The sequence below is a fragment of the Apium graveolens genome, chromosome 10 (genome assembly GCF_009905375.1).
Source record: "Apium graveolens cultivar Ventura chromosome 10, ASM990537v1, whole genome shotgun sequence".
Taxonomy (NCBI): Eukaryota; Viridiplantae; Streptophyta; class Magnoliopsida; order Apiales; family Apiaceae; genus Apium; species Apium graveolens.
In genome coordinates, this window is record NC_133656.1 from 230,383,227 (window position 1) to 230,407,000 (window position 23,774).

General features: G+C 33.1%; 3 protein-coding genes across 6 annotated transcripts; all 3 read left to right on the plus strand.

Moving 5' to 3' along the window:
* The first annotated feature begins 3,440 nt into the window (after positions 1–3,440).
* On the plus strand, positions 3,441–9,989 carry LOC141692470 (uncharacterized). 2 transcript variants are annotated; one of them, XM_074497324.1, is made up of 4 exons: positions 3,441–3,553; positions 3,873–4,474; positions 5,165–6,488; positions 9,673–9,989. In XM_074497324.1, exons 2-4 carry the CDS (start codon positions 3,901–3,903, stop codon positions 9,866–9,868), a joined length of 2,094 nt encoding a protein of 697 aa, XP_074353425.1. In that variant the 5' UTR covers positions 3,441–3,553; positions 3,873–3,900; the 3' UTR covers positions 9,869–9,989. The 2 variants fall into 2 exon arrangements, with proteins under 2 accessions (XP_074353425.1, XP_074353424.1); XM_074497323.1 differs by having other exon boundaries at positions 3,532–3,671.
* A 392-nt stretch (positions 9,990–10,381) lies between these two features.
* On the plus strand, positions 10,382–13,143 carry LOC141692594 (F-box protein CPR1-like). 3 transcript variants are annotated; one of them, XM_074497485.1, is made up of 4 exons: positions 10,382–10,845; positions 11,506–12,616; positions 12,703–12,784; positions 12,901–13,143. In XM_074497485.1, the coding sequence occupies exons 1-3, from the start codon at positions 10,796–10,798 to the stop codon at positions 12,733–12,735; spliced, it is 1,194 nt and encodes a 397-aa protein (XP_074353586.1). In that variant the 5' UTR covers positions 10,382–10,795; the 3' UTR covers positions 12,736–12,784; positions 12,901–13,143. The 3 variants fall into 3 exon arrangements, with proteins under 3 accessions (XP_074353586.1, XP_074353587.1, XP_074353585.1); XM_074497484.1 differs by having other exon boundaries at positions 10,386–10,845; positions 11,506–12,630; XM_074497486.1 differs by lacking the exon at positions 12,703–12,784 and having other exon boundaries at positions 10,383–10,845; positions 11,506–12,630.
* A 1,615-nt stretch (positions 13,144–14,758) lies between these two features.
* Positions 14,759–16,772, plus strand: LOC141691962 (uncharacterized). Its single transcript, XM_074496710.1, has 4 exons — positions 14,759–15,608; positions 15,744–16,009; positions 16,110–16,517; positions 16,608–16,772. The coding sequence occupies exons 1-4, from the start codon at positions 14,759–14,761 to the stop codon at positions 16,770–16,772; spliced, it is 1,689 nt and encodes a 562-aa protein (XP_074352811.1).
* Positions 16,773–23,774: the final 7,002 nt, after the last annotated feature.

Sequence of the window (23,774 nt, forward strand, 5' to 3'; positions counted from 1 at the left end):
GAAAAAAGCCCGAGTTTTTAGGCCCGGATAAAAGCCTGGCCCAACAGGCCTTTTGTGCATCTCTATGTGAAAATGCACCAACCACATTGAGAATAGAAATTACAAATTGCAAAGTTCACGTAAACTGAATAATAATTTTATTAAATAAAAGTAAAGAACTCCAAATACACGTCATTTGCAAACATCTGAATCCATGACCAGCACGTAAAGCTCTTCCTCTGAACACCCATATATTATTTTTTCTTTAAAAATATATTATGGCTTATGAAAAAGTTAATAGAATTTTATGCACCAAATAAGATAACATCGCTAAATACAAAATATTTTTTGTTATGTAAATGTAATCATACTATTACCGTCTTTTTTTTGTTGATTTACATGTAGTTGGTGTGTTCTCAACATCAGTCAAATTAATCATACTTGCTTGTAAATCCAATGAACGAAATCTATTGTAAAGGACTAACTAATAATGTCTCAATCCACTAACTTTTTCTTCAGCAAACAGATTTGGAAAAGATGAACTTCTTCGACAAGGAAATTTTAATAAAATTGTACTCACATCAACATAAGTTGACGTATAATGCCTTGACGATGATGCTCTATTTATGCAGAGCTTGATGTATTAGTGTCATTTACGTCAATAACATAATAGAGTTTATTCTTCGACACAGTATTATTTTTGGAGAGCATTAACTTAAGTTTTAAAATTTTCTCAATCAAATTCTTAATCAGTTGCGAAAATTCATTTTTAGTACTCTGTAAGATTAGATTAGGAAAATATATCGTTAGTATATTACTTAATATAACCGTAACTAATAAAATTATTGAAAACCTGAATTGGAGAAGTCGAAATGTACTTAGATCAAGGTTGTTTGCAATTTTGTTGCGCTAATTCCAATCATTCTCCTTCTGGCACGATCTATTAAGATAACATTGTATGCTTTCGTCAGATCTTCAGCTAATATGACTATTCTATATCTATTATTGATATCAAATTAAACATTTTTGTCAAATTATTCCCAAATATATGCATAATATTATTAGACCGTTAAAATCATGCAATGTAAAAGATTATTTTGCGAAACTTTAATAAGAACCTCTTTTCAACCACCGGAATTGGAATTTTGCAAGTACCTCAGTAAGAGAATACCGGTTCTTTTCTATTTATGTTTTATAGCTCACACACGTTTGATGCCACCAACTGCTATTTCCCTCAACATTAATCACTTTTACTTCACAAAACACATGCTTCTGTAAAAGGTAGAATTATATAGCAAAAAGCTGAAATTTCCTTGTTCAAGAGATTTTTAATAATATCAGACTTTATAAAAATTTATCTGCAAGTACCTTTACGTAATCATCATCTGTTAATTCACTGAATTCCTTCAATGTTATTGTCGGTATAAATAGGAATCACTAGTGACTTTACTGCTGCATGATTGACAGTTTGACCAGACGCATTACCTTTATCAATAATCCTGCAAAAAAATGAAGTAATCATATTTCTCTAGAATTGTTGAAGAATATAAATAACATGTTATCTAAATATCATGTTCATCGTTTTAAGTGAAATATCTAAATTTATTTTATCATTCTAGTTTATTATGTCATCTAAATTTATTAGATATTTGAAGCGTCCAAATTTAATTACGGTAAAATCGAAATTTATGACTTTCCCTGTTAACATGTATCTATTGCCTTAGAACATTGTTTCACTAAAAATGCTTTGTTTATAATCCAATGAAATCGTTATCTCTACTGAAATTATTATTGTTCGTCGTCGTAATTTTCAATGAAATCAATATTGTTCGTATATGAGTATCACCAATGTCCGAATCAAAAAATGTATCAAACTAATTTTGAACATGTATTAAAATATTCAGGTCATGTACATGGTTTGAAAAAAATTTAAATTTACATGCATTTATGTAGGGCTGAGTATTTGGTTATTCGGTAATCGAACCGAAATATAATTCGGTTACCGAATACCGAATAAGGGTAAAAATCATAACCGAATAGTGAATTGAAATAATTTCGGTTATTTACCGAACCTAAATAATTATTTCGGTTAAAATCAAAAACCGAATTAAAAACCCGAATTAGGAAAAAAATTAAAATTCTAATAATAAAATATTTAATAAATTACAACAAAGATTAATGATGGTACAACAGTTGAACTTATACTCTTAGTTGCAGTTCCATGTGTCCGGATTACAATAAAAGTAATTCTTAATAGTTAGTTTGGTTTTTTTATTTTAGCAACTAAATTGAAGATCATGAAAAGTGAATACATTAAAATCTAAATTAGGCAAATAGCAATTAAATATAATATATAAAAAGAGAGGAAAAGTGAAGTTGGGAACAGATAATTAATAATTCAAGTGAAAAAAGAAAGAAATGAGCTAGGTAAAAATAAGTAATATATAAATAAATATATTTATGTATATATTAATATATATTATTTATTATATTTCAATTATTTCATTAATTCGGGTATTTTTGTAAAAAAACATAAAATCAAAATACTGAATTACATAAAAAATCATAACCCAATTATTTAAATTATTTGAATTTGATATTCGGTTAACCGAAACGAAGGGTCACCCCTACATTTATGTTTCCAAAACTCTTCAAGTGCTTCCGTATACAAATCTTTTTGTACACTGATGATACACCTTAAAGACACAGAGTCTGGGCCTGGAAGTAGGCTACCAGGGTTGGGCCAAGGCCCTATATTTTACATGACAAGTCCGTATCGTGTTTTTTCATATGGCTGTTTTCCAGAATTTCTGTTCATGCCAAATTTATTTTTCCTTTTTGAACAAATCTCGTGGAAAATATTTAATTAGATTAATTCAGAAGGGATTTTTTAAGATTTACCTTTTGATTTAATAATATATAATTAAAGTCTTGTATAGTTCTCGGGGCCTTTGCAGTTGAGAAAGAACGCAACCTAGGTTTTATTGTGTTAAAAAAATGTAAAAGATCATAACTGGTTAAAGTGAATAAACTAATAAAGTATTTTAAAAAATGGTTGTTAAATTTTTAATATTTAACTATTAAATTACAAAAAACCTTGAAAAAGACAATTCACTTCCAAAAAACTGAGGGAAAAAATAGAATAATGGGGCGTGTAGTTCATGCTGAAAATATGTACGGATTAAATTTTAAAAAAAAAAGCGGAAAAGTGTAAGTAATGAAATTTGAATTAATTTTCTTCATATCCAAGACCAGAACCAGAAACGAAATAAATATTAAAATTAATTAATTACTTGTGTTTGTGTCTATTTAAAATTTAATAAGAAATCAAATTTTGAAGTTTTTATAATCTCAAATAAATTATAAATACTTACATTTCACATTTACATCAATATAATAATTTAAACGCAAGTATCTTTCAAAAAGGAAATTTAACCATTTTTAGTCATCACAATTTCTTTTTTAAAAATTAAATTAATCAATTTTTAGTTATCGCATTTTCATTTTTCAAGGCTTTTCAAACGATACTGGCTCACAACGATTCAACAAGTTGATCGCTTTGCAAACTAGTCAGGTTTATCAATTATTCAATTTTACAGTGCTCATATATTTACATTTACACCCTGCCTATATCTTTTCTGATTTTAGAACAAAGTTTCGGCGTATTTCTGTTTTTGAATTTTAAATTATGGGTAATTTTTGAACTGAATCTTTTAAGTTTTGAATGAAAGTTTGAATTTTTTTTATATGGGTTTGTTGTTTCTTGGATCTTTATACCTTTATTCTTCACTTTTTTGGATAATTTCATGTTTTAAGTGAGTTTTAGGGGTTTTCGATGTTAGGGTTTTCAAGAAACTGAGTTATTTAGTTAGCTTGCTATTTTTTTTTTGTAGATTTTAGCGGGTTTTTGAGAGAGAATTGATGGGGCGCAAGAAGAAGTGTGCTGATTTGGAATTAGAGATGAAACTGAAGAATAGTGAATTCGAGTGTCTCGAGGATAAGTTTAATGATTTGGTAGTTGAGAATCTTGCAATTAAAGAAGAGGTTGGGGTTTGGAAGGAAAAGTTTGATGAACTCGAGAAGAGTGTAGTGGAAAATGGTAATGTGGGTATAGGGAAGGAGGATGTGGAAGGCAAGTTATCGAAACTGATGGCGGAGAATAAAGTTTTGGAGTGTGAGAAGAGAAAGGCTGAAAGTGAGGTTGAGGTTTGGAAGGCAAAATTTGAGGCGCTTGAGTTACGAGTGAGGGAGTTGGAAGGTAGGGACAAGGATTATAACTTGGTTGGAAAGGTGAAAACAGAGATGGGGATATTGGAAACTGGAAACAACGAGGTGACTGAAGTTAGTGGTTTAAGAGATGTATCATCGGTCATAAAGTGCTCCAAACAGCTACAAGCAGAAAGTGCAGTCAGCAGCGACAAAGTGCATAGTGTCCCTGGACTGATAACAAGTGCCCAGCCCTCTACTGAAGGAACCAAGAATTTATATGTCTCAGGTAATGTGCGATTGTCTATAACTTGTTGTCAGAACTCCATTAGTTCATGTATAGCCTAGTTTGAATTCTGCCATCTTTTTATATATTTTTAAATTTTGAGTTATCTTACTTAAGTATCATACACAACTTTTCCTATTATCATCGAAGAACATAAGAATGGACTATATTGAATATTGTGTTGCATTTTTTATGTCTTGTAGTACATAAAACGGCGAGATGGATAATTATCGCATATAATGTCTCATCGTAATTTACCGCATAACTTTTCTCTTCACTAGTTAGTTGCTGCTCAACACATTATCATTTGGTCGTAATATATAGAATACACTTCGTTCTTTTTTGTTAATATAATTTGTTAGTGGCAACTTTGTTGATATGACCCATGAACTGTCTCATCTTTAGAAATTACTATCTATACTCATCTTATGAAACAATTATAATCTTACACGTGAATCATCAAACAATTATAATCACCTTTTTCTGTCTTTATATCGATGAACTTGGTTGAAGCTTAACTTGGAGTCTTATATCAGAATGGAGGGAGTATATCCTTACTTTTGTTCTCTGTTAGAAGTTTAGAACTCATTTGGGTCAGGAGAGCTCGAATGCATTTTGGTTTTAACAAATGGCAACTATACAATTACATACACAAAGTGGTTTTGACATAATGTTATTTTATTTTTTGTCCAGGAGACACACTTTTAACTGAAACACCTCAGAAGCACTTGATGCATGATGAATGTGCGGAACAAAGTAGCCTTCCTGGAAGTGGAACCGGAACTGTGTATGCAGGCCAAGCAAGGAAACAGTTGACATATGAAGAAGGAATCCCCAACAAAAAAATGGCGCCATCTACACCTGGTGGTTCTAAATGTGCTCCTTTAGTTGTTATTGAAATCAGTGAAAGTGATGGTGAACAGGAAGTAAAGATTCTTAATGTTAGTACTCTTGAGAATGAAGATAATAAGACTGTTTCAACTGATCCTCTGGTAATAAATTTGAACATTAAAGAATCTGCTTCAGATAATAAGATTGAGGAAACTTTTCTACAGCTGAATAATAATGAGGACATGATTGGTGACAAAAGGAGTTCTCCACTTAATGCAACTCGCAAAAGAAGAAGAGCCTCAAATATTGTGAACAGTGACAGTGAGGATGAAAATTTTCTAGTTTCGGAGGTAAATGTTGATACTCAGCCTGATACAGTCACAGATTTCCAGTCAAACAGCTCCCCACTGCACGGAACTGATTCAGGAAACAATGTCCATAAAACCACATCAAAAAGGCGGCTGATGACTTTGGGAAATGCTGCCTCAACTCCTAAAAGGAAAGGAGAATCCAAGATTGTCGATAATGATAAAGCGAGTGAAGATGAAGATGATGATGTACCAATCAGCAAGCTTGTAACTAACGTCAGATCAGTCCCAGCTGTTGTCTTGGAGAACAGAGTCCTGAAATCTATTTCAAGACGGCGTTTAGCGAGTTTAAGAAAAATTAAAGAAAGTCAGCTACAGAAAAGCTCAAATACTAAGAGAAATATGGATACTATGGAAAATAATTATCACGCTGAAATTTTGAAAGAGGATGATGATGAAGATGCTAGTATAGACGAGAATGAATCAGAGAGCGAGGGTGAAAGTATGGAGGCTTTTATTGATGACCGTTCTGATATTTCTGAGAAATATGACAGTGATGATTCTTTATCAATTAAATCTGATAGCGGCAATAGTTTATCAAGAAATTCTGACCATGACGAAGCTTCTGATGATTCTGAAAATATATCTGGTGATGATATAAACTATAGGGAGATTATGTCCAAATTGCGAAGGAAGAGAGATAGTCAGACTCCAAATTGGAAGTTCGAGGCTGAAATGCTTGCTGATTTTGGGAAGGACCCAGTGATGTGCATGAAGGCTGTATGTGCTCTCTATCGGCAGCAAACATCTGAGGAGCAGTCTGCTAAAGGAGCAATATACCGCAACAAGCGAGGCTTCAGTCACTGTGATGCCTATAGGTTAGTAACGTACCAAGTGACATTCATGCCAATATAGTTTATACTAGTCACTTTTGAAAGCATAGTTAATTTGGATGCTTGTGTCTATCATTATGAATTATTTGTTTGCTTGATATCGAAAGTGCATTTAGGTGATATCGACTTCAGGTACCTGGTCAACATTATACAAAATAGCCTCCTGGTTTTTTGAATATGTAGTCTCTTGCGTTTTATGAAATTATTTCTGGTTTATGCCTTGTTTTTTTAAATGTTAATTTTTACTAATTCCTTTTGTTTTGTTGCCAAAATTTGTTAATAATCTTTTTGCTAGGTTTGTTCTTAAGAAATCCATATGCTAAGTTAAGTGAATTGATTTGAACTAATCACAAGTTCCTTTTTTGACCAAACATTTTCATCCGATGCAAATTACAATCTGTTGGTGTGACAGCATCCCTCTGTTTGGTTCAACACAATATAGACAATGAGAAATTGGCATCGAGCAAATTTAACATCAACCAAGATTCTTTTGCTCTCTAACTTTGCGGCTTCTTCTTCTGCTACTACCAAGTATACAACTCATCATGGAGATCGGTGATTCATATAAAAATATGTTAATATTTAAGTAGACATAATTGTTTACTATTGTCTATGGGGTCGTCATTATAGTAAAATATATGGAATAACTAAAGAAAGGAACCTTAGATTTTATTGTTTTAGAGCAACTCCAAGAGTCACTTAGAACACTCCTCAAAAAAAATATTATAAAATAGACTCTTAGTCATTTAAGATCCCTATATATATTTTCACTCCAATTCTCCTCAAACACTCATCTCCATTTATTGTAATTTATTTTATATTCCATACATACTTTTAATGTTCTAATTTCTAATTATTATCTGCAATTCTGCATCACTTCAGCATAATGTGATACTCATCACTGTCCAGAAAGAGAATGCACATGAATAAAACTTTAATATATTTCTTATAAACTTAAAATTGTTTATTCACCTTATTGAAAACCTTATTGAAAAACTAAGCACATTGGATGCGAGTATGAGACGCTAGCATAATTTTCAACCGAACCAGTCTCATATATTTCAAACTATTGAACCCAACATAAACTCTCAGCCATGAAGATCCTTGAAATCAGTATATATTAATAAAAAATCAACTGAGGAGAGAAGGTATGCTCCTCACAATTGAGGAAAGGTTTGAAGATCCTAACTTTCTAGGGAGGGACTAGGAGTGTGTCGGAGATGTTTTTCATTTCAATCTCCTCAAATTTTAACTTAGGAGGGTGAATAGAGAGCTTCTTGGAGTTGCTCTTAGTGAGGAAAAAAATGCAATGATGTTAAAAGTATGCCGTGGGTACAAATATTGATCTATCAAATAGGTGTCGTAGAAGTAATACTGTAATTTGTTATATCTGATAGATTTAAATACTGCTGAGCGTGCTTGTTTCTTGTTAAAAAGATATGCAACAATGGTAAGGTATGTTCTAATATATATCTATCAACTAGGAATCTGGCAGAATAAAACACTAATAAGCTGATCAGAGAAGTACTTGCTTCTGATATTTAACTTTGTTGTATGTTACTCGGGTTTTATCCGACTTATAGCTTACGATCCTAAAAGCTAAAGCTACCTACCTCAGTAGTCAGTAGTTTTTGGAAAAGGCTAATAGCGATAAGTCTTCAGAAACATTGCTGGAAAGCGCATTTGGAACTCATTTCACTCGCTAGATTGTTTAGTAGTATTTTGAAGTACAGTATAAATGTTTGAACCTCACATTTTTTTTTCATACATGAGACTAATAGAGAGAATTTCATAACAGTATTAGGTATAGTCATTAAAATTCTCAATGATAAAACTAATGGGTTAATTATCAAATGAATCACAAATTCCACTCCAATATATCAAGCTGGTCACTGAGAAATTTTGATCTCTATTGAATCACTTAATGGATGACTTGTAGCATTCCGTTTGAAATTTTTTACAATAATACACAGAAAAAACTGATATGATATTGCAACAGCTATATTTGCAATTTTCATTTTAACGGCTAACCTAATACTATAACTTAATGGAGTACAACCATTCAACTATTGAGTGATTTAAAGTAGACCAAAAATTTCGCAATGACCTACTTGCTATATTTGAGTGGAATAAATGATCCATTTGATAATTATGTATTAACTTTTTGCTTTTCCTTCGTTACCGATTTACTTATGACGACATATCAAATTGCTAATCATTTTCCATTCTTTTATTGTTTGGGTTTTATATCAAAGTATCCACCGTTTTTGTAAAAAACTATCAAATGACTACCCGATCTCGACTGGGATTCATTTTGGCCACTATAATCACTTTATATATTACTACAACAAATCTTTAAATAAAATTGATTTAAAATTTAATGAACCGATGATAGGTTTGTTAGAAAAATTAATAGTAAAGAAGCATAAAATTCTTTTTTATAATTCATGTAATAATTTTCAGTTAATTTTTTTTCAAGATTTAAAAGAGTGATATATATTTTGATTCTAGTGGCCAAAACGAGTCTCCGTGGAGATCGGTTAGCTACTTGATAGTTTTTTGACAAGAATAATGGGCGGTTTATATAAAACCCTATATTGTTTATGTTGCAGGCACAGATCCTTTGTGCATTTTACTTTTCTTCTCTGTAAGATTTGAAATTTGAGGAGTTTGAGGGTGTTTGTATGTGTGACTATAAGAACTTGGCATATTGGAGGATTAATAAAGAGCTAATCTGTTTGCATTTATAAACACTATTGCATTTCCAGCTAATGTCATTGGTGATGGTAAAATTTGCTTTTATTTATCTCATTGGCAGTAATTAGCGAGTGTGAAGATGACTTGAACTTGGGACATTTGAGCCTTGAAGCCTAGTTAAGCAGCATCCTTTAAGAGTGCTTTATATAAGGGTTAAATAAGTATGTAATGGTGACTGATCGTACTAGATAATAAACATGTGCATTGTGCATTTTTATGGGATTGATATTCATATTGTAATTCATCAGGGTTGCTATATTCATAATGTTTGCATGTAGTATTTGTAGTTGGTACCCCTTTTTTTTACTTTGAAGTTGTTATCTCTATATTCATAATTGTATAACCATAAGTTTGTTCCGTTCTGTTTGTTAGGCATATTGTGTAAATTAACTGTCTTTTTTACTTTTGTTAGGGGTACGTCTTTAGCGGAGTTTCTTACGGATGGAAGCGGTGGAGAGTTGCGGAAGTCCGTGGAGGAGCTGAAACAGCATTCAGCCAAGGGCATCGAAGAGTGTAGAGAACTGGCAAAACGCTACTCTAAGCAATTATTTGCAATCTACGAAAACAAAGAGGATCCCTATTTCTTTCCCAACAAGATCGGTGATTGATTTATGTTTTATTGTTATTAACTATCTTAATGAAAAAATGTACATAGAGTAATTTTAACGGAGTAGTAAGTTGGGATGTTAGTGTTTTTGTTTATTTCAATTTGAAGAATTTTCCGTGATTTGACTGTGTGTTTTTTTGGGTTTTTTCGCGAAAAGTCCCCTTTTTTCTTAGCGTTTGTACCCTTTTTTAGGGGTCTTAGCTTTTGTACTTCAATCATCGAATTCGCAACCCCATTTTTTTCAACCCTAGACTAAAAATGTCATCGCATTGGTACGTTTCTGTCCTATAAGTACTAGCATCTTCAACGGATCCAATGTCATAAATTTAATTAAAGAAGTTTTGTAAAAATTCTCCCCTCCAACAATGCACTCCAACAGTGCATTCCTAAAATTTTAGCCAAACACCTCTTTACAACTATTTTAAATGTGTTAAATAGAAAATTATTAATATGACGTTAGTAAAGGTTTTTCCATACAATTATATTCTATTTATTTAATTATTAATTTGACTTTTGAACATTTTATAATATTATAGTAAATAAAAGATGTTAAGATGTGAGAATGGGTTTAATTAACTACTATATACACAGTCACCCGCTATTCTCGGGTCTTACCTATAAAATAACAGAGGCCACAAGGTGTTGGCTGTCAAATAATTCTGAACCCTGCATGAAATGCATTTGTTCATAATACTAGTTCAGAAAATACTGCACATATTCTGTGCAACTTGGGCAGGGATGCATACAGGAAGAAACATGTATTGTTTTCTATTTTATTTTGGAATCTCGTAAAGGAATGAACATAACTTATCAAAAATGTGAGTTGACTTGATGCAGATCATAGTATTTATATGACATGCTTCCTCTGTTCCTAGTATCTTGTTTATGTAGCAGCAAGTTTTGAAGTTTTCCAGGAAACAGAATTTCGATGAATCCTTCTCAATCAAACTCCACAGCCTCTTCTCCTGCACAAACACTGTGAGTTTTTCATCTTTCAAAGCTTTTTGTTTAACTTTTGTGCTTACGATCCGTCTATACATCATCAAGATTTTCTACATATCTGCATTTTATAGTGATTAGATTCTTGATTAGGCTGTGTTGTTCAATTGTTGGGTAGGAAAACAGCTTGCCTTCCTTCCAAGCATGCTTCTAATGAAACTTAAACTCTCGACCTTTAATACAAAGAACATATATACTACTATTAGTTAAGGTGCACTGTTTGGACAGTTTCGTTATTGAAATATAATGAATCCATAGTTTTACTTGTACAAACAAATTGTTTGAACTTATTTTCTGTGTTTGTGTGTTACCATTTAACATCAGATTGCATGAATCAAAATATTGTGCCCAACAATATACAATTTACTTATTGGAAAATTGTTCTTCTAGCAATTTTGCATTGCTAGCAAACTCATTCATGAGTTCTCCATTATCAAGATTTGGAATAATATACTTCTCAATGGATATCTAAAATTTGTGCCCAGTCCCACTGATCATTTAAGCCAAACGATGTGTGATCAACTGTATTATTCTTTCGGTTTTTGGACTAAAATGTCAAAATATTCATTTTTAGCTACTTAAGAATTTGATTCTTCAACCATGATATATGTTTACATGTCCAATACTTGTTTCATGCAGTGGCCCCGGTAAGCTCAATGGAACTCTCCACTGTCCTATAGAGTCGGTATTTGAAATATTACTTCGTCTCCCTGTCAAGCCTCTCCTTCGTTGCAGATGTGTGTGTAAGCCGTGGTGCTCCCTTATTGATAGCAAAAAATTTGTCGATAAACATCTTCAAAGAAACATTGAAAGTAACCCCGATTCTGGGATCATTTTTAGAGCTTACACGGAAGGTAACAATTTTTACATGGCGGATGTGGATTCCTTAAATGATTCCACCGTTATGGAATTAGCCGATCCGCTCAAGACTCAACTATATGGTGCTGTATTTGTTGGTTCTTGCAATGGCGTAGTTTGCTTGTGGAAAGATGAGACCGATGTTCTACTATGGAACCCCGCAACCAGAAAGGTTAGAGTATTACCTATACCAAATAATATCCCTATACCTTTCATGCTTATGCAGTCTGATGCAGTCGGCTTCGGGTATGATCATCTCAGTGAAGATTACAAGGTTGTTAGATTTGTTGATAGTCAGCTTCAGGGCATAATGGTGAGTGTTTACAGCCTCAAAAGCAATACATGGACACGGGCTGAAACAATTACTAATACAATTCGCTTAAGGATGAATTTTGGTATATTTGCGAATGGGGCTTTGTATTGGCTTGCAGCTAAGGGAGCCCACATTATTCTTGCTTTTGATCTCGGGGTTGAAAGACACACGGAGCTCCCACTTCCTGCTGGTGTGAACAAGACTGAAGAGAATCGCATGGGTCTGATTGTGTTTAATAGATGTGTATGCTTAATTGATCACTATCCCGACTCTCATACGGATATATGGATGAAAAACGAAAATGGGGTGGATAATTCTTGGTCCAAGTTCTTAGCAGTGGAGCAACCAGGCATACTTGGATCTTTTAAAATTGTTTGGCCTGTTGCTTTTTCACAGACTCGAAACAATATTCTGTTAGCAGTGGACGGTGATAAATTTACATGGTATGACAGTGAAAGGAATGAAGTTAAGAAAGTCATAATTCAAGGGCTTCCGGGTTCATATGCTTCGCTCGTTTATACTGAGAGTCTTGTTCACTTCAGTTATGATTTCAAATTGGAGTTGGAGGACCTGTTGAAGGTTTATATATACATGTAAGCAGATCGATTTATATGCAACTACCCTAAATAATGTTTTAGCTAACATCTATGGTTTAATGTTTACAGGTGCAATTTTATTTCCATGGTAACCAACTTTAGGCTGTAAGACAGCATGGATGGAGTGAAAGAAGGGCGAAGAACTTGTTAGGTACTATAGTTGATATTTTTTTTTAGCTCTATATACTCTTTTGTTTATCAAAGTGAGATATAGAATAATAGATAAGTACTAATAGATAGATTGACCTTGTTTGTATATTGTTCCAGGTGACTCAGAGATAATAGAGCGTTTGTGTATGAAGAGACAATGTAGTAGAAAGAAGATAAGTTCAATGCATATTCCATCCAGACATGTTGCATGCTTTTAATGTTGTATTTCTAAAGCTATTGTGGACTTGATGCCAGACTTCAGTAGATCTGTTTGTAATTGACTGTAATGATTTAGATGTGGCTTTGTTGATTGAATTTGAGGAAACACTTGAGTTTGTTTGATGTAATAATATGATGATTCTTGGTCTTTGAGTATCTAAAATTTATCTTAAGACCTCTCTATCTCTCTATCAAGTAAATAGAAAACTAGTATTCATACTCATAATGGTATGTATTCTTCATGTGATGTGATAGTAATTGCAAGCAATAGTTCAATCCTATTTATGTTGTTCTTAAAAACAATCATATGTTGTTCTTAAAAACAATCATGTATTGCATTCAAGTTGTTATTTATGCCAAAATCTGACCCATACTGTACTCTGCCGAGCCTCTAAAATATTCAGAGAATTTATCAAAAATAATAATTTTTCAAGTCTTTTTGCGATTTTATTATTTTTTGAAAATATTTTTGCAAAAATATGATGCAATCAAAATTAACCGGATGTTCACCTAGTTGCATCAAATTTTTTTGATTGAATTTGAAGTTGTATGAAATTACAGAAACAGCCTGTGTCTTGTAGAAAAATTGTCTTTTTTTGTAAAAAAGTTTTGAAATATTATATTTTTACAAATAAAAATATGTTTTTTCAAACTGTTTTAAAAAATGACAATATTTTCGCAAATTGAATGTTTTTTTTTTAAAAAACCCCAATATTTTACGGGTTGTAAAATAATACTACCAGGAATATTTAGCAAAAAAAAAAACAACCAAGAATAAACAAATGATTGTAAAATATTAACCTACACTATATTGTGGGCCGTTGCACGCCATTTCGGCCCATAACCATTTCATTTAAGATGTTAGTTTTGGAGCCAATATTAATGGCGGAGTAATTGCGAAAATTGAATCCCCCCCTTTTATTAAGATTACAAACCTTCTTATTGGCTCCTCCTCTCTAATTTTTTAAGGGCAAAGCAACAAGTTTAAGAATGTCGTCAATACCTCGTAAACCGATCTCCATCGCCACCGTGAGTTTCTCGCTCATTCTAACCTAAATTATATTATGTCTACACTCTTGTTGTACTGATATTATTTCATCAACAATTTATTATTATTATGATAATACATGTCATATCATATCTGTCATTTGGTTAACCTTCGTGTCTTTACAAGGGCTAGATTTGGTGTGTCGGGACGTAATTCTTGACATTGCTAGTCGTGTTTAAAATGTCCAACGCTTGACTCAAACAAAAGCACGGCTAATAAAAATAAGCAATGAACAAAAAGTGAACGTTATCAATGGCAATATAATTAAATTGTTTTTAGGCTCTTGTTCCATGATAATCGTGTGTCAGGAAATAATTAACGAACACACTGACACACGATTGTTAATCCAACAGCCAGGAAACATTGTGTTCGTTAATCGTTTCCTGACACACGATTGTCAGGTAACATGTCCTTGCTTTTAATAACTAAAAAAATGGAGAAACAGGTGTAAAATGTGTTGCGATTATTGGATTAATTGATATTGATTGATATTGTCAAAGATATGACAAGATTGTAGGTATCTTAATTGATATCGTAGGTAGCTTGATTGATTGCATTAGCTTGATTATAGGTAGCTTGATTGTAAGGTGTCTGTACTATATATATGGATTCATGTAAGGATAAAAAGTATGGTAAAATGAAATATATTTTCTCTTTTGTAAACATGGTCTCAGAGCCACAAAAAATCTTTTTCTGAAACCTTTAACCATGAGCACGTCAGATTCATCAATCATTCAACACGAAGATTCATCAACCATGAGCAAGTCGGATTCAAACCCTATCATTATTCAACATGAAGGTTCATCATTCAATGCAGGAATTGTATTTAATGAGACCAACTATGAACTATGGTCTCAAATGTTAGAGATGCAAATTGCTGAGAAAGAAAAGCTCTCTTTCATTCGTGACACATCAACGGTGCCTAAAGAGAAAGAAGATGGTTATGAAAAATGGTATTCAGACAATCAGAAGGTCAAAAGATGGTTATTGATGTCTATGTCACCGGAGATTATGAAGCGATACATTCGCTTACCCACCGCACGAGATATTTGGAAAGCTCTGTCTAAAGCCTTTTATGATGGAGCTGATGAATTACAAGTTTTTACCTTGAATCAGAGGGCTTTTTCCGCCAAACAAAATGGTAGATCGCTCTCTATATATTATGGGGAACTGACTGAAATCTTTGGTGAGTTGGATCATCGTGATAAGGTGGTTATGGTAAATGAGAAAGATATTGCATCATACCAAAAGTCGCTTCAGAGACAAAGAGTTCATATCTTTCTCGCTGGATTAGATGACAATTTTGAACAAGTGCGCGGTGAAATCTTGAGGAAGGATCCTATCCCTGATTTAGAAGAGTGTTATGCTCTGGTCCGTCGCGAAGATGTTCAACGCGGGGTGATGAACGGACAATTGGAAAATACTGAAGCTTCAGCCATGGTGATTCAGAATCGGTCTAATCAAAACTGGTCTTCTCAATACCAGCAAGACAAACGAAAAAACATCCATCCTAAGAATGCTAATGGTGGTGACAAATCATCATACAAATGCACCCATTGTAATCAATCAGGACATACAAAGAATTGATGCTATGATCTTGTGGGATATCCTGAATGGTGGGATCATAGCTGTGATTCTCGGAAGAAAAATTTTAAGAATGCCTCTATTGCTGTAATTACTGAAACAAAGACAGATGATGATCATAAAAAGCTCTTGGCATTGGCAGCAGCAGCAACAGGTAATGATGATAATTTTTTAAATATTTCTACACCTGTTTCTAATAGTGCATGGATAACTGATTCTGGTGCTACGGAACATATGACGTTTGATTCCAGACAAATTTCTCCTATTAACACTTCCTCACAAAAATCTGTTACCACTGCTAATGGTAACTCAATTTCGATAATTGGGGAAGGATCCTTGTCTCTTACTAATACCTTGAATTTAGATTCTATTTTGGTTGTTCCCTCTTTGAGTTATAATCTTTTATCAGTTTCTCAAATAACCATTTCCTTATCTTGTGTTGTCATTTTTTTGGCCTGACTTTTGTGTATTCAAGGACATCCGGACAAAGCAGACGATTGGTTGTGGTGTTAGGCGAGGGAAGCTGTATTACATAGACTTGGTGCCCAAAAATCTAGATAACTTGGGTCGAGCTTTAACAATTGATGGATCAAAGGAAAAATCTGAGATATCTTTATGGCATCGACGTCTGGGGCATGCTTCTTTTGGCTACATAAAGAAATTATTTCCTAGTTTATTTGTGAACTTTGATGTTTCTAGTTTTAAATGTGAAGTTTGTGAACTTGCAAAAAGTCATCGTACATCGTTTCCATTAAATCTAAATAAAAGTCCAGTTCCTTTTATGATTATACATTCTGATGTCTGGGGACCATCTAAATTCCCTACTTTGGATGGATCACGTTGGTTTGTTACTTTTATTGATGATTGTACTAGGATGACTTGGGTATGTTTGATGAAATCCAAAAGCGAAGTAAATTTGTTATTCCAAAAATTTCATAAAATGATTTGTAGTCAGTAGAATGCACATGTTCAGGTACTCCGGAGTGACAATGAAGGTGAATATCTGAGTTTTGAAGTGAAGCAGTATTTAGAAGCCCATGGAATCACCCATCAGACTACTTGTCCCTATACACCCCAACAAATAGGGTGGCGGAACGGAAAAATCATCACTTATTGGAGGTTGTTCGTGCTTCATTAATAGAAGCACATATGCCTTTATCTTATTGGGGGCATGCACTTAATTCTGCAGCATATTCGATCAATCGAGTACCGTCCAGCACTATTAATTTTCAAACACCATTCCAGTCTCTTACTGAAGCAGTTGTAGCTCCGGACATTCCAAACTTACCTTCTCATGTCTTTGGTTGTGTAGCATTTGTACACTTGCATCAGCATCAACGCGACAAGTTGACACCTCGAGCTTTACAATGTGTTTTCTTAGGATATGCTGCTTATCAAAAGGGGTACCAATGTTATCATCCTCCAAGCAAACGAATGTTTGTTACATTGGATGTAGTCTTTCATGAAAACTCGATGTATTTTTATTCTGAGCCAGAACTTCAACGGGGATACTTGGAAGAAATTCAAGCTCTAGACTATGAGTTCCTCATCTCTATAGGAGGAGAATCCTATGAACCTGGTAACAATCTGAATGGAAATAAACCTGGTAACAATCTGAATGGAAATGAAATGGAACTTGTTAATGAGAATAATGGTGAATTGGATTTGAGTGGTATAAATGAAGACCACAATAGTGATGAAGTTGTGGAGAAGCCTTCATCTGAACCCATATCATCACATGGAACTAATAGTGATGAACATGATGAAGATACATCAGATAGAGTTGTGGAACAGTCTCCATCTGAATCTCTCGCACCACATGCAACTGATACACCAAACCAATCGCCTGTTGCAGATAATCCTTCTATAGTATCTGAACCACCAAGAAAACAACTACCACAACGTCAAACTAGAGGTATTCCCAGTCCCACGTATAAACCTGAGCTTTCAAGTAAAGTTAAATACCCAATGAGTCATTATGTGTCTAACCATCGTTTGTCTGAATCAAATAAGTCATTTGTAAATCAATTATCTACTGTATCTATTCCTAACAGTGTGCAGGAAGCCTTAGCTGACCCAAGGTGGAAAGCTGCCATGAATGAGGAGTTGAAAGCCATGCAGAAGAATGAAACTTGGGAACTTGTTGATCGTCCTTTAGGTAAAAAAACAGTTGGATGTCGGTGGGTTTATACTGTGAAGCACAAAGCAGATGGTACAATTGAACGTTTCAAAGCAAGACTAGTAGCTAAAGGGTAAACCCAAACCTATGGAATTGATTATACAGATATGTTTGCACCTGTAGCTAAAATCAACACAGTTCGAGTTTTATTATCTCTAGCTGCGAATCTGAATTGGTCTTTGCAACAATTTGATGTAAAAATGCTTTTTTACATGGTGAATTGTCTGAAGAAGTGTACATGGATTTGCCATCAGGGTGCATGATACCTGAAGGGTTTCGTCGTAAAGTGTGTAAATTGGAAAATGCATTGTACGGGCTAAAACAATCCCCGAGAGCATGGTTTGGAAGATTCACGAAGGCCATGAGGTCCTTTGGTTATCATCAGAGTAATTCGGATCATACTTTATTCTTAAAAAGGCAAAATGGTAAGATTACTGCCCTTATTGTTTATGTTGATGACATAGTGGTTACAGGAAATGATCTTGATGAAATGAAGGCGTTACAAAGCTACTTGTCAAGCGAATTCGAAATGAAAGACCTCGGTGACTTGAAATATTTTCTTGGGATCGAAGTGTCTCGATCTGATAAAGGGATTTTCTTGTCTCAAAGAAAATATACTTTAGATTTGTTACAAGAAACTGGCATGTCAGCATGTCAACCAGCTGATACACCAGTAGAAGAAGGATTGAAGTAAGTGATGAGACTGATCAGGTGCCGGTTGATAAAAAGAGATATCAAAGGCTCGTTGGAAGATTGATGTACTTAGCACACACTAGACCAGATCTTGCCTATGCATCGAGTATTGTTAGTCAATTTATGCATAATCCTGGAGAACAACATATGAATGCAGTTATGCGTATTCTAAGGTATCTGAAGTCTGCTCCTGGAAAGGGCATTTTGTTCACAAAAAATGTTGATTGTAAAAGTATACATGCATATAGTGATGCTGACTGGGCTGGAGCGATAGATGACAGACGATCTACTTCGGGATATTTCACCTTTGTAGGTGGTAATCTCGTTACATGGAGAAGCAAGAAGCTGAATGTTGTAGCACGTTCAAGCGCAGAGGCTGAATTTAGAGGTATGGCACTTGGAATATGTGAAGTGTTGTGGCTAAGATTTCTCTTGAGGGATTTGGGTTATCTGCCTACGCAACCGATTAGACTTTATTGTGACAATAAAGCAGCTCGTGATATTGCTCATAATCCAGTACAGCATGATCGAACAAAACATGTGGAGATAGACAGATTCTTTATTAAGGAAAAATTGGATGAGGAAATTGTCGAGTTACCTAAGATTCGTTCCGAAGATCAGTTGGCAGATATTCTAACAAAAGCTGTTTCAAGTCGAGTGTTCTTAAAGTTTTTGGACAAGTTGGGCATGTGTGACATCTATGCACCAACTTGAGGGGAAGTGTTGCGATTATTGGATTAATTGATATTGATTGATATTGTCAAAGATAGGACAAGATTGTAGGTATCTTAATTGATATTGTAGGTAGCTTGATTGATTGCATTAGCTTGATTATAGGTAGCTTGATTGTAAGGTGTCTGTACTATATATATGGATTCATGTAAGGATAAAAAGTATGGTAAAATGAAATATATTTTCTCTTTTGTAAACAAAATGTAATTCTGCTTTTACTTTCAATATTTCCAAATTTTGTACAAGTGTCCCTGCTGATTTCTTTTCCCTAACATCATCCACTGCTTGCATACTCCCGAGTCTCGAAAAACTCCACTTTCTAGTTGGACATATTGGTATTGGGATATACTTGATCTGTTTGGTTTTGCTTGATTTGTAACATATGATTTTAGTTGCACAGACAGATGTTTTGAAGTTACCACTGCTTACATTTTTGTAATACTATTTTATGTTCTCTATCTTATTCTCTGCGGCACAAGGATTCTTAGGACTATAATCTAGTTACTAGTGTAGGTAGGTAGACTTCAGGGCAGATATGACATATAAGTATGTAGCCATCAATGTATGCTGCATCATTTGTCTTTTAAACTCTAGAATGTGATGTTATTCATTTATCAGTTACATATGTATTTTCTAATTATACAAGGTATATATATATTAACTTGTCTATTACTTCTTTCATGTAGCGGCAATGGTTGCCTTGATAGAACCTTTTACTTGCCAGAAGAGTTGACTCCTGAAATATTGCTCCATCTTCCGGTCAAGTATCTTCTTCGCATTAGATGTGTGTGTAAACAGTGGTGTTCTCTTATTGATAGCACAAGCTTTGTCAAAAGACACCTCCAAAGAAACATTCAATGCTGCCCTGATTCTCGTATTGTTTTAAGAACTTGCTCAAGAGGTAGCAACTTTTTCTTGGCGGATGTGCATTCTTTATGTACTGCCCCTGCTGTGGAAATGGAAGATCCAGTCAAGACTTTTCTTTCCAGTGCTGAATTTGTTGGTTCTTGCAATGGCGTAGTCTGCTTGTTAAAGAATTATATTGATATTTTACTATGGAATCCAGCAACAAGAAAGTTTAGAGAATTAACTACACACCAAGGGCTCTGTAGTCGGATTCGGGTATGATCATCTCAACGATGACTATAAGGTTGTGAATATTATTGTTAGTCAGATTTGGGGCATGATGGTGACCGTTTACAGCCTCAAAAACAATTTATGGACTCAAGCTAAAACTGTTTCGAAAGAAATTCCCTTGACCGCAAAACGTGGTATTTATGCGAATGGGTCTTTGTATTGGCTTGCAACCAAGGAATTGCCCATTATATTTGCTTTTGATCTCGGAGTTGAAAGACACAGGGAGCTCCCATTTCCTACCTATAAGAATGAGAATGATCAAATTGGTGGCATGGGTATGATTTCCTTTAATAATTGTCTTCGCATTATTGATCATTATTCTGATTGCCGTACTGATAATTGGCTTATGAACGATAATGGGGTGGAAAATTATTGGTCCATGGTATTATCAGTGGAACAAGGCCCAAACAGATCTCTTAAAATTGTCTGGTATGACCATGCAAAGAATGAAGTTAAGAATGTCACAGTTCAGGGGGTTCCACGTCCATTTGATATGCTTGTTTACACTGAGAGTCTTGTTCAGCTCGGTCATGATTTCGAATTAGACAGGAAGAAGCTGCTGAAGCAATCAAAAGAAAAGAAGAAAAGACAACAGAAGAATAACAAGATGTAAGAAACTCAATCTCCTATACATTAACAGTACTAACTATAATATGAGTTTATCAAGTAAAGCAGGAAAAAAGAAAAGTAATTGCCATAAGGTGAAGAACAAGCTTGTCAATCTTATTTAATTGTATGAGTAAAATATCTAGCTAACTTTTAAAAATTATTGTCTACAGGAGCGGTAACCTTTCTAAGGGATCTCAGTCAAAGCTGGAAGACTATGGATTCAAAAAAAGGAAGGAGTAGACTTGATTTGGTAATATAATTGACATCATTGCAGTCCCATTTATCTTGTTTATTTTATTTCATCTTGTGAGCTATTGAATTATTTATTAGTAAATTAGAAAAACTAAATTAGCCTCGTTTATATATTGTTCTAGGTCTTGCATTATGTAGTGTGTGTGCATGGAGGGACAACATACTAGAAATAAAGAAGATGAGCAGAATGTCTATTTTACAAATGTTGCATATGCTTTTGATGTATTTATCATACAGTATTTGAAGCTGGTGTAGACCTATATCTTTAGCACCAAGCTTTAGTAGTTCTCATTGCAATTAAGTTTTACATTCTAGGTGGCTTAATTAGTGTGAATTTAAGATAATGCTGGGTATCTGTTGATGATTTAAGACTTATCTTGGACATATTAACTTAATCTCTATTAAGTATATTCGAGTTGTTTGCACTTTGCAGTCCCTTCTTCTCTACTAACAAAAATTAAATATTCATTCCAATAACTGTAATTGCACATTTATTAGTTTCTCAAGTCGGTTTTTTACTCAGATTCCTGCATCCTGTGACCTAAAATCTAAATAGAGCAATAATTTAATCTTATATGTTCTCTACAATGGTGTTAGAACTCAGAAACCACTCTGCACGTGTATATATTATGTTCTGAAGCACTTGATTCTTCTGATTATATTAGTACTTCAGTAATTCAATCTATTTTTGGCATCTGCTTGTCTACATCACTGTAAAGCCAGTTCTTGTGGAGGTTTGATTGAGTAGTTGAGTCGGGGTCAAAAGTTTTTTTTTTAGCTCCATTAGTGTCAGATATGCAAAGTTAGGAACAACCTGGACCTGGTAACGGTGCATTTTGCTAGTAACCTTCTGGAGCTTTACGCTTGGTGTATGTTAAACTATGTTGGCACGTGATTAATGTTTGAGCTCTAGCCTATTGAATTTTGTAAATGAAAAACATCCTCGTGACAAAAGAGGGGACAAGCTAGGGAGGAAGATCCAATTATGTATAAATTGTCAGTGTCTCTTTTATCTTTTCTTTATAATGTTTCAGAATGTATATTAGCAATAGTTATAGCAAATAGAAGATTACACACTTAAGAATATGTTTTGAGGAGTTTCTACACTTGAAGATGATAGTTTCTTCATCAAGTCCAAACAAAATTTGAAAACTAAAATACAATAAAATTTCAGTCAAAAATTATTACAAACATACATGAGGAAGTTATTATATTAAATTTGATATGATACTAATTCATATAACATGTATAAGAACAAAACAAACAAAAATATTTTCACTACAAAGATGTTGATGTTTTTTTTTTGTGAGATCTGAGCATTTTTAGTTTGAAAAAGCTTTTGTTTCTTTTAATGTGTGTTTCATATCTTAACCTACCTGTGTTGTATTATGTATGGGGTTTATCACTCATTACTTTCATTGTTATGTTATTATTATAAAGTAGTATGTAGAGTTTTTTTATGCATGCAATTATAATGTTTTTTTAATGCATGCAATTATAATGTTTTTAGTTATATTCTTATTTTAAATGTTGTATAATGTCTAACGTATTTATCTGTGTATCATTTTCATACAAGACATTACTAAATTACACAATATTTTCAATATAGCTTATTAAGAAAAATATATGTATTCTTGTTTGTATTGTATAATTTTATTTAATGAATGAATATAAACAGGTAGTCAGTGTACGATTAAAATGAAACAAATAAATTTAATATGTAGAATGTCGTTGATATGTTTACAAAGAAAAAGTTAAAAACTAACATATATGTTGAATACAAAGTTGACCAAAAATTTTGAATTTCATTTAAATAACTATATAACTGGTGTTCTCTACTAACTTACAATTAACTTACTCAATTTCAAAAGATAAAAAATGAATAACTGAATTCAGAACTACTTGCAATCATAATATAAAATAATATAAAATTTACACTACTGTTAATATAAAAGTCGATTTTAATGAAAAAATGTTAGTTTTTGAAATTTAACGTATGTATGTTTGGAAAAATGTTATTTTTTTTACACTACTCTTAACAAAATAAGATTAACTTATATGTGTCTATGTTAGCATGTGAATTATCATATGTTACATTTCTTAGAAAATTACGATGGTTTCAATTATTTATATGTTAAATATCTGATTTATGTACATGTATAATCAATATTAATATCTAGCGAGGCAATTGATTACTTAAATAACATGTATTTATAATTATTTAAAAATTAAAATTATGTAATAAATAAGTTGCAATAATATATATATGGTATTCACATTATCACTGACAAACAATCCATATCTGTTTTTTACGCGACCGAGTATCAATCATGTAACATAAAAATAAATTATATATTGTAAGACTTATTATTGATGTTCATGATTTTTTTCAAGAATTTGAAGGAAAAATTGTAATTATATTGTTATTTAAACTATTTTTAAGTTTCTTTCATTACAACTCTAATATTTCTTCATATAATAATTTGATAATATTGTATACTATTTTCCTAAAATTAAATATTTTTCAATTCGATAAAA